This window comes from Staurois parvus, unplaced genomic scaffold, assembly GCF_062004578.1.
Source record: "Staurois parvus isolate SC_StPar_1 unplaced genomic scaffold, SC_StPar_1.0 ptg000027l, whole genome shotgun sequence".
Taxonomy (NCBI): Eukaryota; Metazoa; Chordata; class Amphibia; order Anura; family Ranidae; genus Staurois; species Staurois parvus.
The window spans coordinates 2438168-2457897 of NW_028317823.1; the positions used below are offsets into that span (position 1 = coordinate 2438168).

At 41.1% G+C, this 19730-nt stretch overlaps 1 protein-coding gene across 3 annotated transcripts in view; it reads right to left on the reverse strand.

Annotated features, from left to right (window-relative positions):
* Positions 1-4519, reverse strand: part of FAT3 (FAT atypical cadherin 3) — a 617414-nt gene extending 612895 nt beyond the window's left edge. For 2 of the 3 annotated variants that reach the window (XM_089656524.1, XM_089656517.1), the window contains exon 1: positions 1213-4518. In XM_089656524.1, the coding sequence (XP_089512650.1) occupies positions 1213-4504 (3292 nt within the window). In that variant the 5' untranslated portion in view covers positions 4505-4518. Of the gene's footprint in view, positions 1-1212 lie in introns of all 3 variants that reach the window. The other variant, XM_089656533.1, reaches the window with a different exon arrangement.
* Between the last annotated feature and the right edge of the window lie 15211 nt (positions 4520-19730).

Sequence of the window (19730 nt, forward strand, 5' to 3'; positions counted from 1 at the left end):
ACTGTCCCTTAAAAAAGTTACAACTTGCTCCTTTAGCTAACAGGCAACTTAACTGCAATCAAGAGAAATCCAGCAGAAAAAGACTTTAAATGCGATACAAAGCAACTTTCAAAAGCTATATAGATATTTAGATGGACATATTCTCCTAAACTCCAATAGAGACAAAATAATAATTTTACATTCTATATAACTACATACTATACTGAAGATTACAAATCCAACATAGCAACTGTATTGCTTTAAAAGAATAGCACATAGGAATAGCCATTGATAATTGGTTTCCTAATCTTACAATTTGGACATGGTGGTGTTGCTTTACTAAAGACAAGGGTATTTTGCAAGGGAATTTTAACCAAGGCTTAGGAAATGAGGTAAAGCTCTGATCACTTCCTTTGTCCAAATATTTACTAGCAAAAATGCTCTTTACTTTGCACATGGTTGGGAATTGCAAAAATAAAATTTCATTAAAATAACTAAGCTCTGGGGCAAATTCCCTTGCAAAGTGAACAGCCTACTTTCCTTTATTAAATCAACCCTGGTGCTGATGAGTTTGGGAACATTTTTTGGTTGCTACAGGCTGAAGATCCTGGAACCCACTTCTGCTGATACAACTCTGCAATCAGCAAAACTCCCTGCTGACTGGAGAACCCTAGCTCTGACTCAGGCATGTTGGAAATCTAGAGAGGCCAATGTTTCCACACAAAGAGCAAGGGTCCTTCTCCTCAACATGCTGGCAGGGAGCAGGCTGGCAGCTGGGATATGTAAGTAAATAATACTCCTGTCCATCTGTTGCTTATATTAAATTGGTGGACTGGTCCAGACTAGAGGAATATAGTTATTAATAATCATAGTATTTGATGGTCTCACTACAATACCAGATTTCACCAGTAGGAGGTGTTCCAAGCAAACTCTGTTAATACAGTTTCTGTCCTACCAAAACTCTGCAGCTCTCCCTTAGAGATTAGGACCCATAGTTGCAAACATTGTGCCTTTACAGTTTTCCTATAAACCCTCTTAAAGCTTCTGCCTGCTTTTACAGAATATGAGATAAATGCTCTATGCACAAGGGCACAATTCTATTTGATGATTCCATTAGGGGGAAGCATTAAAATATTAACAAATATACACATTAGGCAGCATAGGTTGCTTACAGTATACCTAATCCAACATCTAAAAAGCAAAGTAAGATTGAATTCACTTTAATACACTTACCAGTTTCTTCATCAATGCTAAATCTTCCCAGTCCACTGCCATCTCTTATAGAGTACTGTATTTCACCATCACGGCCATTATCTTCATCTTTTGCCAAAACTTGCAAAACACTAGTTCCAATACGTGAATTTTCCTTTACAGATCCTGTTACAGCAAAATCCGTAAAGTAAGGAGTATGAAGATTTTCATTAACATCTACCACTTCAACCTCCACAAAAGAGACAGATGAAAGAGAGACTGGACGGCCCTTATCCTTAGCTCTTACGGTCAAATTGTAGAACTGTTGCTTTTCATAGTCCAGCTCTTTGTTTAAGCGAATAGCACCACTGGTTTTATCAATTTCAAATCTTCCATTGTAGTCATTCACCAATGAGTAACGGACTTGACCTCCAAGGCCAAGGTCAGGGTCTTGAGTCTCAAGCCAAGAGATGACAGTACCAACTGGAAGGTCTTCAAGCACCCTAGCAGTGTAACTAATAGGGATGAAAACAGGAGAACAATCGTTGACATCATCTAAGTAGACCTTTAAAGTAACAACTGAAAAAAGCTGCTGACCATTTTCTGCTTTGTCTCTTGCCTCAATTTTCAGAGTGTAGTTGGACATAAGCTCTCTGTCCAGTTGGTCAGCTACATACACTATTCCGGTAGAGCTGTTAATAGCAAACTTTTTTGTGTCTGTTAAAATAGAGTAAATTACTTCACCGTTTGGCCCGAGATCCTTGTCCCTAGCTTCTACCTGAATCAATTCTGTTCCTATGCTTGTGCTCTCTAGGATATTAGCTGAATAACTTTCGTGGAGGAAAATGGGATTGTTATCATTTGCATCATTTACATGGATAGTTAACAATCGCCATGAAGACCTCTGGGGATTGCCTAGGTCATATACTGTAATGTTAAGTAGATATTTATCAGTTGTTTCTCTGTCCATCGGCATTAACACACTCAGTTGACCAGATTCCAAGTCAATAGTAAAACAGCTATCTGTATTGCCATCTGTAATTGTGTAAAGTACTTTTCCGTTAAACCCTGAATCTGGATCACTAGCTTTAATCCTAAGGATAGAGGTTCCCATAGAGAGGTCCTCCTTTACCGATACATCAGAAGGAAATGACTTGTCAAACTGGGGTGGCTGTCGGTTTACCGAATAGAAATCAAACAAACCATCTTCATAATTAAGTTTGGCATTAGCTTTAGACTTTTTTAGAAGCTTCTCTGCTAATTTCTGGGCAACCCTTGTTTCTTTACAATCAAAATACTTTGAAGGTACCTTGCCATGGACAATGGTTATGTTAACAAACATGGGGTCTGCAAAGTATTCCCCATCAGTAGCAGTGATCTTAAGAGCAAAGTTACTGTTTCTTAAACCAGAACTAATAAAAGATTTCTTAAGTTGTAAAACCCCAGAATCAGGATTCAAGTAGAAAAATCCAAGCTCATTTCCAGAAATGATCTTATACTTGACAAGTTCTAACTCATCTATATCGATTGCAGAGACTGCTGTGATATGTCCACCCGTTGGAAAGTCAAAGGAGATGACTCCTTGACAAGCTACCTTCTCAAACAATGGTTTATTATCATTAACATTCCCTATATGAATGGTAATGTTCACTTCACTCTCATGGCGATATGGGGAACCCCAATCAGAAGCTCTCACAATGAATCTGTAACTTTCAGGAGAAGACTCAAAGTCGAGAACATCAGAGGTGCTGATAGTTCCTGTAAACTGGTTAATGGCAAAAGGCAAAGAATTCAGACTAGCTATGCTGTAAGTGATATAACCATTTTCTCCTTTATCCATATCAGAAGCAGAAACCATCAAAATGCTAGTTCCAATGGGAACACTTTCGTTGACAAATGCCTCATATGAAGTTTGCTGGAACTGTGGAATGTGATCGTTGGCATCTTCTAGCTTGATAATGACTTTTGCTTTAATATCACTGCCTTTTTGTTCCACTGTGATTTCATAAGTATCTTTCCCAACCAAGTTTAGTTGACGGGCTGTGGTGATAAGACCTGTTCTTGCATTAATCCTAAAATATGCAAAATCTTGACTTTCAGAAATTTTGTATTCCACAGTTATGGTCATGGGCTGCACCTTAACTACTGCAACAACAGCACCAGGGGGAGAGAACTCACTGACAGTTACTTCATAAACATCTTTTTCAAACTCGGCTTTCACCTTTTCCTTTTTAGGGCTAGCAATATGTACATATTTAATTTCAGAAGATCTCTGAGGAGACCCTTTATCTTTTACTTGAAGTGTCAAATTAACACCATATGGAAAACTGTCCCAATCAATAGGACTTTTTTGTTTGATTTTATACTCGTTCATCCATTTGCCCTCTTTGACCAAAGTAAACTGTTGCAATGCATCTCCTGCCACTACTGAAACAGACTCAATGTCACCATTTGCACCTTCATCTATGTCATCAACGGTAATTATGGCATAAGATGGATCCACGTCCAACATGGAAGGAATGTGAGTGACCACAGTGATTGTGGGAGAATGTTCATTAATACGTTCAATGTGAACAAAAAGTTTGGCAGTACTGCTTACACCATTGTTGCCATATAATTTCATCCCACGATCTACAGCCAAAACTTCTAGGTCATATCTGTTTTTCTCATCATAGTTTAAGCGCCCACTCAACGAAACAACCCCACTAGTGGGATGAACAGAGAATAGATCTACTTTGTTCTTAAAATAGTAATAAAATTCCCCATTGGATCCAATATCGGCATCTGTGGCAGTAACTTGTGCAATGCTAGTCCTTATCGGTGTACTCTCAGCAATTGTGACAGAGTAGGTTGTCGGGGAAAACAGTGGTCTGAGATCATTCATATCCAAGACCTGAATGTTAACTTTTGTCCAAGCCTCTAAGTCTTCTCCCCTCACTGATGCTTTTATTGATAATAAATAGCTATCTTGAATTTCTCTGTTCAGGATGGCAGAATTTCCACCTTTTGTTCGAATCCTTAAAAAACAAAAGTCTCCAATTACAACTTCTTCTGCTTTAAAAAACCCTTCTTCATCTCCAGACATGATCCTATATTTGATGTCCCAGGACAGGTTGGCTAACTTGATTCCAATTTTCGTTTGACTGTTGAGGTACGTCCGGGCAGCGGAATTTTCGTAAACAGTGGCATTGTATGTTGGGTGTGTAAACTGGAAGATCTGTATTGAGGGTCCTTGGATACCAATGCATAATTTAAAGAAGAGATTTACAAATAAAAAGATCATGTAGGAGGGAGATATCGATGTGTCTCCCAGGATATCCATGGTTATAGCCATTCCATCATTTTCTTTTTTCCTGGAAAAAAAAAGAAAGTGAACATTAATACCATTTATAAGTCAATATTTGTTAACATACATTATAAAGAGAATATCTACTGTATATATCTACATATTACAATAACATATACATTATGTACATTACATAACAATTATTGCATTTCATGATGTTACCGAAAACATGTATCACACCATGGTTTTATAAAATTTCAGCCAATGAAATTAAAAGCTCAACTCTAGTTATAGTTTTTAGTTTTCACCATTGCCACACAATACAGTATGTTTTCAGTATTATACTTACCCACTCTCCACACCCTCCCTGTCCTGTGCTCCTTGATGCTGCCATTTCATCTAATGCCTCTACCTCACTTCCAGGTGGAATGATGGCCATTCAACCCCTTACCTATCATTCTGCTGCTTCTAGCCCATTCTTAACCTCTGAAAGTACTAAGCAACTTATTCACTCCCTGGTTATCTCTCACCTAAACGATTGTAACTCCCTCCTCATTGGCCTACCTCATCGCAGGCTAACAGTCTGTCAGTCCTTCTCCAGTCTATCATGAATGCTGCTGCCAGACTCACCCACCTTACTAACCATTCCATATCTGCCACCCCTCTCTGCCAATCTTTCCACTGGCTTCCCATTGCCCAACAAATAAAATTCTAAACATTAACAGTAACACATAAAGCCATTTATAACTCTGCCACAAATTACATTACCATTCTTGTCTCCAAATATCACCCAAACCGTACTCTCCACTCCTCCCATGACCTCCTGCTCTCTAGCTCCCATGCTGGTCTCCAGGACTTCTCCAGTCTCCCCCATCCTGTGGAACTCTGTACCCCAATCTATCCGACTATCGCCTTCTCTGCCCTCTTTTAGGCGATCTCTGAAAGCCTATCTCTTCAGGGAAGCCTATCCCGCCTTCAGCTAATAATGGAATCTTCTATTCCTTCTATCAGTCCATCCCCCACAGTTATTACCTTTTGTACCACCAGCCCCTCCCTCTTAGATTGTAAGCTCCAAGGAGCAGAGCCCTCCTATCCCTCTTGTATTGAACTGTATTGTTGCTGTATTGTCTCTCTTTATATTGTAAAGCGCTGAGCAAACTGTTGGCGCTATATAAATCCTGTATAATAATAATAATTCTCCTTCACTGTCACAGACTGGGGCAGTAACAAGACCTGCTAATGTTACGTAACCCCTTGCCTACCGAGCACTTTTACCCCCTTCATGCTAAGGCCAATTTTCAGCTTTCACACACTTTGAATGGCAATTGTGCGGTCATGCAACACTGTACCCATATGAAATTTTTATCATTTTTTTCACAAAATTAGAGCTTTCTTTTGATGGTATTTAATCGCCACTGTGTGTTTTATTTTTTGTACTATAAACAAAAAAGTGCAAAAAATTTGAAAAAAAACTGTTCCTTTTCCTTTGTTTCATTTACAGTCATGGCCGAAATTGTTGGCACCCTTGATATTTCTCCAGGAAATCATGTATTTCTCACGAAACGTATTGCATTAACACATGTTTTGCTATACACATGTTTATTCCCTTTGTGTGTATTGGGACAAAACAAAAAAAGGGAGGAAAGAAAGCAAATTCGACATAATGTCACACAAACCTCCAAAAATGGGCTGGACAAAAGTATTGGCACCCTTTCACAACTGCGGATAAATAAGAATGTTACAAGCATGTGATGCTCCTGTAAACTCACCTGGGGCAAGTAACAGGTGTGGGCAATATAGAAATCACACCTGAAAGCAGATAAAAAGGAGAGACGTTCACTTAACCTTTGCATTGTGTGTCTGTCTGTGCCACACTAAGCATGGACAACAGAAAGAGGAGACGAGAACTGTCTGAGGACCTGAGAACCAAAATTGTGGCAAAATATCAACAATCTCAAGGTTACAAGTCCATCTCCAGAGAACTAGATTTGCCTTTGTCCACAGTGCGCAACATTATCAAGAAGTTTGCAACCCATGGCACTGTAGCTAATCTCCCTGGTCGTGGACGGATGAGGAAAATTGATGAAAGATTGCAACGCAGAATAGTCCGGATGGTGGATAAGCAGCCCCAAACATGTTCCAAAGACATTCAAGCTGTCCTGCAGGCTCAGGGAGCATCAGTGTCAGCGCGAACTATCCGTCGACATTTAAATGAAATGAAACGCTATGGCAGGAGACCCAGGAGGACCCCACTGCTGACACAGAGACATAAAAAAGCAAGACTACAGTTTGCCAAAATGTACTTGAGTAAGCCAAAAGCCTTCTGGGAAAACGTCTTGTGGACAGATGAGACCAAGATAGAGCTTTTCGGTAAAGCACATCATTCTACTGTTTACCGAAAACGGAATGAGGCCTACAAAGAACAAAACACAGTACCTACGGTAAAATATGGTGGAGGTTCAATGATGTTTTGGGGTTGTTTTGCTGCCTCTGGCACTGGGTGCCTTGACTGTGTGCAAGGCATCATGAAATCTGAGGATTACCAAAGGATTTTGGGTCGCACTGTAGGGCCCAGTGTCAGAAAGCTGGGTTTGCGTCCAAGATCCTGGGTCTTCCAGCAGGACAATGACCCCAAACATACGTCAAAAAGCACTCAGAAATGGATGGCAAAGAAGCGCTGGAGAGTTCTGAAGTGGCCAGCAATGAGCCCAGATCTAAATCCCATTGAACACCTGTGGAGAGATCTTAAAATTGCTGTTGGGAAAAGGTGTCCTTCCAATAAGAGAGACCTGGAGCTGTTTGCAAAGGAAGAGTGGTCCAAAATTCCGGGTGAGAGGTGTCAGAAGCTTATTGATGGTTATAGGAAGCGACTGATTTCAGTTATGTTTTCCAAAGGGTGTGCAACCAAATATTAAGTTAAGGGTGCCAATACTTTTGTCCAGCCCATTTTTGGGGTTTTGTGTGACATTATGTCATATTTGCTTTTCTGCCTCTGTTTTATATTTGTTCCAATACATACAAAGGGAATAAACATGTGTATAGCAAAACATGTGTTAATGCAATACCTTTTTTGTGTGAAATACTTGATTTTCAGGAAAAATATCAAGGGTGCCAACAATTTCGGCCATGACTGTATACAATTTTGCAAACAGGTAATTTTTCTCTTTCACTGATGTGCGTTGATGAGGCCGCACTGATACGCAGCACTGATGGGCACTGATAGGTGGCACTGATGGGTGACACAGATGGGTGGCACTGACTGGCAGCACTCACTGATGGCACTGACTGGCGGCACTGCTGGGCACTGATGTGCGCAAATCCTGGGCAGCACTGCTGGGCAGCACTGATGAGTGGCACTGCTGGGCACTGATGGATTTCACTGCTGGGCACTACTGGGAGGCACTGCTGAGCACTGGTGGTTGGCACTGCTGGGCATTGGTTGGAGGCACTGCTGCGCGGAACTGCAGGGCACTGATTATCAGGGCACTGGTCATCAGTGCCCGGATAATCAGTGACAATCTGCTCTGTGACAATTGCTGGTGACAGCGTGAGGAAAGTGCAGCCAATAACTGTCAACTGTATTTATTTGGTGATCTGCTGTGTCATTGGACACAGCTGATCATGTGATAAAAGGCCGCTGTGAATTGCCTTTACCTCACAACGTGATCAGCTGTGTCAGCTGGGGCACGCGGGAGGGCGCGTTCTGGGAGGACGTTATATGATGCCCTCCCAGAACTGGACAACCGCGCTGTAGCCATCATTTGGCTATAGCGCGGTTGTCAAGTGGTTAAAGCCTAACTGAACTTCCTGTTTAAATCATGAAAATACATTTCAGGTGAATCACAACTAAGGGTGGGGAAAGTCTTCCATTTTATTTCTTTTGAAAGCAGCCACAGCCCAAGTAGAAAAGCCTGTCCCTGCTAGTATGCTGAAGATCAGGATCCTTATTCTCTATGTGGAAGAAGTTGTCTCTCTGCAGAGGTTCAACACCCCCCCTGCTGTGTCAGAGCTAGAGCTGTCAAATCAGAAGGGGGTGTGAGCTTCGCTTACTGCAAGTCTATAGGTTTGACTCCTTGCAGAGAGACCACTGCTTCCACACAGAAAGCAAGGATCCTTCTTCACAGCATACTGGCAGGAAATAGGCGTTTATACTTGTTCTGGCTGCGTTCTAAAGAAAACAAACTGTAAGATTTTGCAGCTTTTGTTTTTGTGTTTTTGCTTATTTAAACAGAAAATTCTGTTGGACTTCAAAGTGTATGTAAAGATTTTTTCCCTTTAGAGCAGTGGTCTCCAAAACTGCGGCCCGGGGGCCAAATGCAGCCCTGTGCTTGCTTTATCTGGACCTTGGGACACTATTTAATTCGCTGACACCAAAAAAAGGCCTAATTCCTCCTACTGACACCAATGATGGGCAGATTCCTTAAAATGAGATAAATGATGAGGCATAGCCCCCCCCCCTAATGACACCAACAATGGGGCCAATGACACCAATGAAGGGGCACAATACCTCGCAATGACACCAATGATGAGGCACAATTCATCCCACTGTCACACAATGATAGGAGATTGCCTATGCCACTGATGCTGGGACATTTTGTATTCCCGTTGGCCATAGTCCAGCCCCCCTAAAGACTGAAGGACAGTACACTGGCCCTTTGTTTAGAAAGTTTAGAGACCCCTGCTTTAGAGTAAAAGAAGGGTTACCACCCCTGTCAGGGTTTTTTTCCCCTACACTTTCTGTCCCATAGAAAAAGCCATAAGAGAAGACCTCTTCTAAGCTAGGGGATATCCCATCCTAGACAGTTGTCACCAGAACAAATGCCCCTATTGGAAGATTTCCCCTCACCTTCCATTCCTGTGACATCTCTACAATGCAGGATTTCCCATCATTTGCTTTACCACTGTCAATAGTCATCAGGACTCATAGAGAGGGCAAACCCCTTTTCCAGCAGGGACCTACATTGCAAAAGATACCAGACAAAGCTTCTAACCCTTCCACATTCTATCCAAAGCATAAAAAGGTTTTGGCTTTACATAACAGCAACAACCAAAAACCAGGTCCAGATCTGCATGGACAAAAATTACAATATCTCCCTTACATGTCTTCCATTTGCGTATTTAACTGTCTGCCAGGATTTTAGCTTTAACAAAGTGACAATAAATATATACAAATGGAAACCAGAAAAAAAATAAATCTTTATTTTGAAAGATCAGGGACATGTGACAATTTTTACAAAGCTTTCACAAGGAAAGAAAATGAATTAGAACCTTTGCAATAGTAAGTTAAGTTATACAAATACGCTCCTGACTTTTGGATACGTTGAAAAAAGGACTCATTCATGTCCATCACTTGCAACAAACATTTCATTAACGAGTACCTTCACCCACTTTCCATTCATTTTCTTCCTGCTCTGCTACTTTCACACAGCCACAGATTATGCTCTGTGATTTATTTTTTTTTTTTTTGCAAATACCGCATTTTCACCTATGAAAGAATGACATATTCTCTGCCGCCTCCTGGAATACTCATTTCACACATCCCAGGAGGCTCTGGGGTAATATACTGCATGTGCACCATGATTCCACAACAGGACGCTGGCAAGGCATGCACATCATTAGGGGGCTGGCTGCAAGAACAAGGAAGGGACACCTGGCTCCTGATGACAGCAGAAAAGAAAAAAGATAGCAATGGTATCTGGTGTACAGAAGCAAAATGGTGGATTAGTTAGGTGTGTAAATTAGTCATGAATAACCCAAGTTAAATAGATAAGTAGCAATTGAAAAAAAACACATTATTGCCTACAGATAAAAACAACATGGATTGTTGATCCAGGGAATTATCTGATTAGGATGGGATTAAAGGCCCCATTCACACTTGCAAATGGAGTCATTTGCAATTACATGCAGCAGACCCAGCAGACAGTCTGTACCCAAAGTCAATCATTCACAGGTAATTGCTCCATGAGCGATTACATGAAAGCGGCCATGATTCGCTATGAAAGCTGTCAGCTTCCTATTCCTTTCAATAGGGCCTCCTCCTGCATCTAATCCCTGAGAACCCCTGCTGGGTCTCCTGCATGTATTGCAAGTGTTAATGGGGCCCACAAAATAATTTATTTTTTCCTCCAGTTGGAGCAAATTGGACCATATGGTATTTTGCTCTCCTCCCATCTGGATCAACTGTGGGCATAGGATTTTGTATATGGAAGTTTTCTATTTACTTATTAATTCTGTGGGGTTTTTTTTGCCTTCCTCTGGATCCACTGTAAGTAATAGATTCTGTATATGGCGGATTTCTATATATTCTATTTATTTATCTATATAATTTACTTTCCTCTGCATCAACTGTATGTATAGGATTTTGTACATGGAGGTTGTCTATTAATTTATTCTATTTATTTGTTTCTATTTTTTGCCTTCCTCTGGATCAATTGCAAGTATAGGATTCTGTAAATAGTTTTTTTTATATGCTGTATGTATTCTATTTCTTTTTTATTTATTTAGTTAGTTATTTATTTATTTTGCTTTCCTCTGGATCAGCTGTTAGTATAGAATTTTGTATATGGAAGTTTTCTATTTACTTATTTATTCTATTTTTTTCTGTTGTATATTTTGCCTTTCTCTGGATCAATTGCAGGTGTAGGATTTTGTACAAAGTGTTTTTTTATACAGTATATTTATTTATTTATTTCAGGTACTTATATAGCACCGTTAGTTATGCAGCACTTTATGCAGCACTTTACACATATATTATACATTCACATCAGTCCCTAACCCTCAAGGGGTGTACAATCTAAGGTCCCTAACTTACATTCATACATACACATACTAGGGACAATTTAGACAGGATCCAATTAACCTACCTGCATGTCTTTGGAGTGTGGGAGGAAACCAAAGTACCTGAAGGAAACCCACGCAGGCACAAGGAGAACATGCAAACTCCAGGCAGGTGGTGCTGTGGCTGGGATTCGAACCAACGACCCTAGTACTGCCAGGCGGAAATGCTAACCATTTAGCCACTGTGCTGCCAGTATATGTATTCTATTTATTTTTTTCTATTTTTCTGCCTTCCTCTGGACCAACTGTGGGTATAGCATTTTGTATATGGAAGTTTTCTATTTACTTATTAATTCTTTTTTTTTTCCTTCCTCTGGATCAGCTCCAGGTATAGAATTCTGAATATAGCGGTTTTCTATATATGTATTGTAATGAATTTTTTCTGGTTTTACCCTGCTTTCCTTTGGATCAACGGTTTATATAAGATTTTATATATGAAAGTTTCTATTTATTCTTTCTATTTATTTATTTTTTCTATTGGTTGAACTGGATAGACTTGTGTTTATTTTTAACCTAAGGATGTAACTACAAAGCGGTGAAGATCCTCTTCAAGAACACTCAAGCCTGAGCACTGTCGCTGCTGCAACCATTACACTCCGACTACAGCAATAATGATTAACACAGTGACAAGCAGTTCATGAACTGCATTGTACATGGTCTTTGCCAAAGTTGCAATTTCTATATGAGAGCTTTACAGTCGAGGAAACTACTGTTTTTGTCTTGTTTTTCTTTACTTCTCTCTCACTTTGTTTTCTTTGTCTTTCAATGCATTCTGGCCTATTCAACTGAAAAACAAACCAATTTAAAATGCAATTAGTGTCCTCAATGAGTGCATTTAAGGCCTGTAATGATGCTAAGTGCATTACTTAGCTACAGATGCACTCAATGCCAAACATCATGCTGGTACTTCTTTATGAGAGTTGCTGGAATTTAATGAAAATCACAAAAGCAAAAAGATGACAAGGCATAGTGGGAAAAAAACGTGTAAATATTTTCAGTACTGTTTAGACAAACAGTGCATTTAATAGACTGGAATGAGCTATAGACTACTCACAATGACTTTCTAAATTTCAGAAGAAGGCTTGCCCATGGATTCAACAAAAAGCTGCTATTTTAAGATTGCAATGATCACTAATCTTTACTGAATATAAAAATCATATAAGAATTGTTTTCATTTTTGGTAAACATCAATAATAATGATAGATGGAAAGGACAAGATAACATACTTTGATACCAATGGCCTACCACACAACCTTTTGAGATGGGAAAGAGGGATGCCTATTAAAACAATATATGTAGGCACAGGACGTAGCTTGCTTGGCTCTAGGTCATTTAGACCATAAAGAATAGAGAGGGAAAAAACAAATGGTTAATTCAGGGTTTCTCAACCAGGGTTCCATGGATCCCCAGTGTTCCTCCAAAGGTTGCTAGAGGTTCCTTGAGAAATGAGCAACTTCTGCCTCTCAGATAAGTTTCAACTGACACCACTGATCTTTTTAGCTATCTGTAAGGGGAGAATTCTCCCCGATGACCACAAGTGTAAGGAGAATTCTTCCCACTGACCATCACAATAATGTATCATGAGTTGTAGTTATAGTAATTTTTAGCAGGGGTTCCATGAGATCGGAAAGTTATTTCAAGGGTTCCTCTTAGGGTTGCCACCTCATCCCTTTACCAAATACATATTATTTACACAGGTTCTGTGGCTAATTAAGGTGGTAATTAAGCTCACTTAGTGCCGTACTTACATTAAATTAGCCTCCGAACCTATGTAATTATTATGTGTTCAGTTTTAAAGGCATGAGGTGGCAACCCTACTGCACAGAGTGCTTAGGGTGTGCGCAGGTGCATCCCTTCGCATGCCTAGATATGGTCCTAGATTTGACAATCAGTGGGAACCCAATAGTGAACCTAGGGTTGCTACCTCATCCCTTCAAAATCGAACACATATTGATTACACAGGTTCTGTGGCTGATTAAGGTGGTGAAACTAATTTAGGGGGAGATGTACTAAAGCTGGTTCACTCAGAAATCTGATGCACCTGTGCATGGTAGCCAATCAGCTTCTAACCTCAGCTTGTTTAATTAAGCTATGGCAATAAAACCTGGAATCTGATTGGTTTCTATCTAGACGTGCACCTAATTTTGCACTCCCCAACTTTAGTAAATAAACCCCTTAGTGTCTTATCTGCATTAAATTATCCTCAGAACCTGTGTAATTAATATATGTTTGGTTTTAAAGGGATAAGGTGGCAACACTAGTAGTTCTGTGCTTAATCACTTCCCTAACGCGCTATAGCCGAATGATGGCTACAGCGCAGTCGTCCAGTTCTGGGAGGGCGTCACTGACCTGGAATATGCATGCAGATCAGAAAAGTCAGAGTTAAAGTGATTGTAAATCCTCTCCTTGTAAAACAACTCATTCAGTTTAAACTAGAAATGAAAGACAAAACATTTGTGTATGGATATAAAAAACATTATGAATACCTTGTTTTCCTTTTTTTATAAGTGATCACATTCCCTCTATTCTCAGCTGCATAGAGAGTTGAGAGAGGAGAAAAAGGCATGCACACTGATCTTCCCAGTGAATGACTGTGCTCTCCTGCCTAGTGTGGTCAATTTTTAATAGCCACATATTCTGCCTGGATACCTGTTCCAGGCCAATCTCCAAAAAAGTTTTGAAGTCATGGATTCAGCCACGCAACAAGCATTTTCTGAAGGAGGTCAGAAGTAGCAGCCCATGTGAAGAAGATATCAGCATATGGAGTCATTCCATTGCTGCCAACCCAGAATCTCAGTCAAGTGAAGCTACTGAGAGAGGTTAATAGACAATGACAATAAGGAAGAGATAGGAGCCCTCAAGCAATGATAGGTCCCTGGAAAAGGATTGTTCAGACATCAATAAAAAATATTGCCAGAAGTTCTAATTCTTCCTCACTCTAGTAAAATATATTTAGTCTGTGTCCCCATTGCAGAGATAACCTGCACTTCCTGTCCTGACAAGAGATCTTACCAAGAGGGAGACGGATGGCAATAAAAATAGACAGAAGCTCTAACCTTTCTGCTCAATCTAGAAATAAAGAGTTTTGGTTGAAGCTGGACTTTAATGCCCTTGAACACCCTGTTGGGTGCACTGTGTACCCTAGTGCAGGAACTTCCTTCTTAATAAAGTGTGTAATGTGTCAGCTGTCTTTATGTAAATGGGTCTGACTCTCTTAGAGATAATGAAGTGGCTGGAAAGTCTAATTATAAAATGAGAGGCCCTCATCAACCCCCATTTACTTATTCTAGGTTAGTAACTTAAAACGAAGCAACACCCAAAAGGGGAAGTTTCCCTTTAAAGACTGGTCCCCCATTCCCAATTATATATTGGCACCTTTGGAGAGTGGGTACCCACTCCCACCCACTCCCACTTCCGCTGCGAATACCTAGGCAATCGGAAGCAAGAGTTGTTCTCCCCTCCTCCCTCCCCATAGTCTTCTAGGACACGTGACAGGTCCCAGAAGACTATGGGACCATTCAGAAAGAGCAGCGCATGCATGTGCAGGGGGCACCCGGCTGTGAAGACACAAGCTGTCATAGCCAAGTGCCCACAATGAAGGTGCTGGGAATACCAGACGGCCAGTGAAACAGGCTGCGGGGAGGACACTGCAGGATCGAGGGACAGGTGAGTGGCTGTTTTTTAAAAGTCAGCAGCTACAGTTTTTGTAGCTGCTGACTTATTTTTTTACAGTGTGACTGGATCTCCGCTTTAACCTGTTGGCACCGACCATACTCAGATATGTGGCCTCTTGATGGCTGGACCTTGACGCCGAGAGGCTACATATTTGCATACCCGATGAGAGCACGCGCCCTGCACGCTCCTGGTACATTTATCGGCGCCTCACAGAAAGGTCCCGATTGATACTTGCGATCAGAACCTTTCCATCATGTGACTGCTGTGACAGCCAATCACGGCAATCACAGGACCCTAAACCCTGCCTCACGGCTTCATAAACCCCTTATAGGGCCAGGAGGCGCCAGAGCCAAGGGGTTACAGCCTAACATCTTAGATTGTATGCCCCTTGAGGGTTAGGGACTGATGTGAATGTACAATATATGTATAAAGTGCTGCATAAATTGACAGCGCTATATAAGTGGATACAAATGGAGAAACAGAAAAAGGGCGCACCGACCTAGTGCATTATCGTTTAAAATAATTTATTGAAGAAACAAAATAGGTATCATACTCACAATGGACATAATAACACAGGCATGTCAAACTGAACAAGATGTATGATCCAAACAACATCTGAGTCCAACCTCTTCCTCAGAGGGCTCTGAGGAAGAGGTTGTGTCCTCGAAACGCGTTAGCCAGTTGGTCATCCAGGGTTCCATCGTATGGACTCAGATGTTGTTTGGATCATACATCTTGTTCAGTTTGACATGCCTGTGTTATTATGTCCATTGTGAGTATGATACCTATTTTGTTTCTTCAATAAATTATTTTAAACGATAATGCACTAGGTCGGTGCGCCCTTTTTCTGTTTCTCCATTTGTATCCAGTGTATTTGGACCACACCGGTCTGTTGAGGGCAGCAAGCAGTGCATACTCCAGAAAATTCCAGAACATTCCTATTGGGTCTACTGAGTCCTTTTCCTAGCGCAGGAGTAAAGTGTTTGTTGTGTTGGCAGCGCTATATAAGTACCTGTAATAAATAAAATAACTCTAGGTTTATTTTTAATTAAGGCTCCATGCACACTGGCTTAAAATTAAAAAACGCCAGTGCTCTTGGCAGAAAAAAACGTTAATCTTGAGCATTTTTTTAACTAACGTTTAGGAGCATTTACCTTTTTTTTTTGCCAGAAAAAGCTCTCAAAAACATATAACAGAAAGGTTTATTATTCTGCCTCTAAATGCTGAGGTTAAAAAACACAGCTAGACTACCAATGTACATATAACATTAGCCGCTTCTACAGGCAAACACTAAATTCCTCTAGGAGTAGCGTTTTTTTAAGCCAATGTGCATGGAGCTTTAAAGTGGTTCTAAAGTCTCAAGGTTTTTTACCTTCATTCATTTTATGCATGAAGGTAAAAAAAATCTTCTGTGTGTAGCAACCCCCACAGTGTTAAGGGGGGTAACACTTACCTGAGCCCCATCCCGATCAAGCAATGTCCAGGAGAGCATCGGTTCCCCGAGGACTCTCACTCCTGTGAGGCAGCAGCAGGAACTGTCAATCACAGCCAGTAAGCCAATCAGGAGGACGAGGGGCGGGGTCAAGCCACTTCTCTGTGAGTGAATGGACGCGCAGAGCCACGGCTCGGGAGCATGCCTGCTCGGGTGTCCCCATAACAAACTGTTGACAGGAGGGAGGAGCCAGGAGCGCCTGCGGGGGACCCGAGAAGAAGAGAATCTGGGCTGCTCTGTGTAAAACCATTACACAGAGCAGGTACATATGACATGTTTGCTATTTTTGAGAAAAAAACAAGACTTTAGTATCACTTTGTTAATTTGGGCCAAGCTGGTTCTTCTCAGTGCTGCAGGTCCCTGGCATGTCATCTTGGATTTGGGAATTGGCTTTGACTTCCTGAAAACTCACAGCTGGCTCTCCACTGTGCATGCATGAGTGGGACTTGTGATGTGCTCAACAGGCTGCAGGCAAGGGGCAAAGGCAGAGAGTGAGCCCAAGCAAAGGTCATTCTCTGTTGTCAGTTTCCCTGTTGCAGATTTCCCCCCTCTTGCTGTCTAGTAAAAGGTTTTGTATAGATACACTTTAATGTATTCCAGCTAAGGTTTGGATTTACTTTATTAATGTCAAATGAGAAAGACAATCAAAAGCCTCAGTGTATACCAGGGGTAACATGGTGCCACTGGAACACACATTGATTGGGAACATTCCCAATCTGTGTCCCACCCACCAAGAGGAAAGTCCATGACCCTTGTGGTGGGGAGAAGGAAATGGTCACTACAAGATAGGTGTACAACTTTTATTGCACAAAGACTTCAATTTTGTTTTGTTTCAAATCCCTTTCCTCCTCCATTTCTGCCAAACTCTTCAACATTTGACAGCAATAATTACTAATTCAAATATTTTATTGGATTTTGGTGTTTTATAAAGACCACAAATATCCAAGGCGTTATTAATATTTATTGTATGGTGGTCAACTGCAACGGTATACAGAGGGGGGGGGGAACTAGAAATGTAACCTAAGGATGAGGAGCAAAGGGACCATGACACACGAGAAACCCAAAACGGAAAAATATGATCGGCATAGGGGCTTCGGTTCATTTTAGATCAGATTGTGCGGTAAACTGAGAGCTAATAGCTTTCCCAACAAGAAAAGAGGAAGACAATGCAGAGAATGAATCACAGATCTGCCTGTTAAGCTGGAAGTAATCAGGGCATACAGGCTAGTCAGCATTATAAAGGCGTAATACTAGACTGCCCCAAGGAACCTCAGCTCAGCCGCCATTCACTGCTGGCTTCTGAATCCTTCTCTCACTTTTCCACCAGGTGCTGGGAACGCTTCCACACGCTGCGATCATCAACTCGTGTCAAAGATGCAAATATGAGAGCGTGGGTTTGTTGGCTAATGTCCTTGCGGACACTGATTGCAATTGGAGGAGGAGGAATCAGAATAGTTAGAATGGACCTAATGTGGCCTTTTCCTTTCCCTATGCAGTGCAAGGTAAAAGGGTCACTTAAAGTGTTATGTCTATGGCCAGCTTTAGCCTGGAATGTCCTCTTACCAATGTTCATCTCATCCCTGCATTATAGCCATTTCAAAGGATTCATGAGTAACCATAGCTTTTAGCACATATTACATTTTTGCTTGAATTGTAATGATTTGTGGCCACCTGCTGATTTTAATAGCCTGGCTGCAGAGACAGCATTTGTATAATGGCCAACGGTATATATTTAAACATAGAAGAGTAATGGCAGAAAAAAGATCAAGTGATCCATCAAGTCTGCCCCATTTTCTATTTTATGCATATATACAGTGTGTATAATATATATATATATATATATATATATATATATATATAACATTTTATTTTTTAATTTTTTTTTCCCTGAGTATAGATCTTTTTTTGTACCAGTCATGTTTGAATCCACTTACTCAGCTCACACCATAGATGGTTTGAATCTCTGCTGGTTCAGCAGGGTCAGGCTGTGATTCTAACCACCCATGGGTCGGCTGCTTATACCCAAATCAATTGTTGTACAACTTGGGTACAACCAGCCTGTTGGATTTTTTATGTGATTATTACCATCATCTATAGGTAGTAGCAATAGTTACTGTGCTTTACTGGCGGGGACACCCCCCTTCCCCGCCGGTAGAATACAATAGCCCTGAAGGAGAGATTCTCCCATCAACACCCACTGTATTAATGGGGGAATATAGCAATTTTCTGTTCCATGCTTGCAAAAAAGAAAATTGTATCATCTATGGCCAGCTTCACTACCTCTACTGGAGGTCTACTCCAAGCATAAACAGCAGGTAAATCAGAGGTGGCTGAAATCTTTAATTTTTTAGCAGACTTACATTAGTGATCTAAAGCAACCAAGCCAACAGAGACAGACCTGGAGCTGATGACTTTTAGGGCTTATTAGGGGAAGTGCAAAGTATGTGAAAAACAGCTCTCCAGAGCCAGTTAGTGCAAAGGGAGGCTTGACCGAGATGGGACCAGGCATCTCTGGGGCTACCACATTATAGTATTAGGCTAGGATAAGTTTGGGGGAGTGTAGATTTGAATTGCTAGAAGGCCGGGGGGAGTTTAGTATAGAAAACAGGCAGTGACCGTTATGGAGTAGTGATTTTCTATGGTAGAAGAAACATTTCTACTTTTGGTTAGAGCAGGTAAGGGTAAGGGTGCATTCACACGTGCAAATGCAGTCTGCTTGCGTTTCACTGTGGGACCCCAGTGAGGGTCCCTGCTATTAGCTGCTAGTATGCATCCCCCTTGAGAGGAGACTGCCTGCACCCAGGGACAATCACTGCTTGAGAGATTACATGCAGGTGGACACAATTAGCTGAAAGGGCCGGCAGCCTTCGAATGCTGTCAATAGGGCTGCCTTATTGCAGATAATCATCAGAAACCCCACTGGAGTTCTCACAGCGAATCGCAGGCAGGGTGCATTTGCAAGTATGAATGCACCCTTACTCTGGCAGGTTTTATTGCTGCATGTATCTCCACTGAGAAGATTTACCCCACTCCCTATCCTGATAACATCCTGTAAGGTGTCACTTGGACAGGAACTGAAGGTAAATCTACCCAATGGATACACAAACAGCCATTGAAACTTAAGGTTAACACCCTTCCCCAGTCAACTAAATAAAAGGGTGTTATTTTCTACGTTTTGTCTCTCTGGTGAAGTGTTTTCCTACCACTGGGACAAGAATTGAAGGGAAATCTTATCCTTCCCTTCCTTATCCAAAACTAAAAATTGGTGAC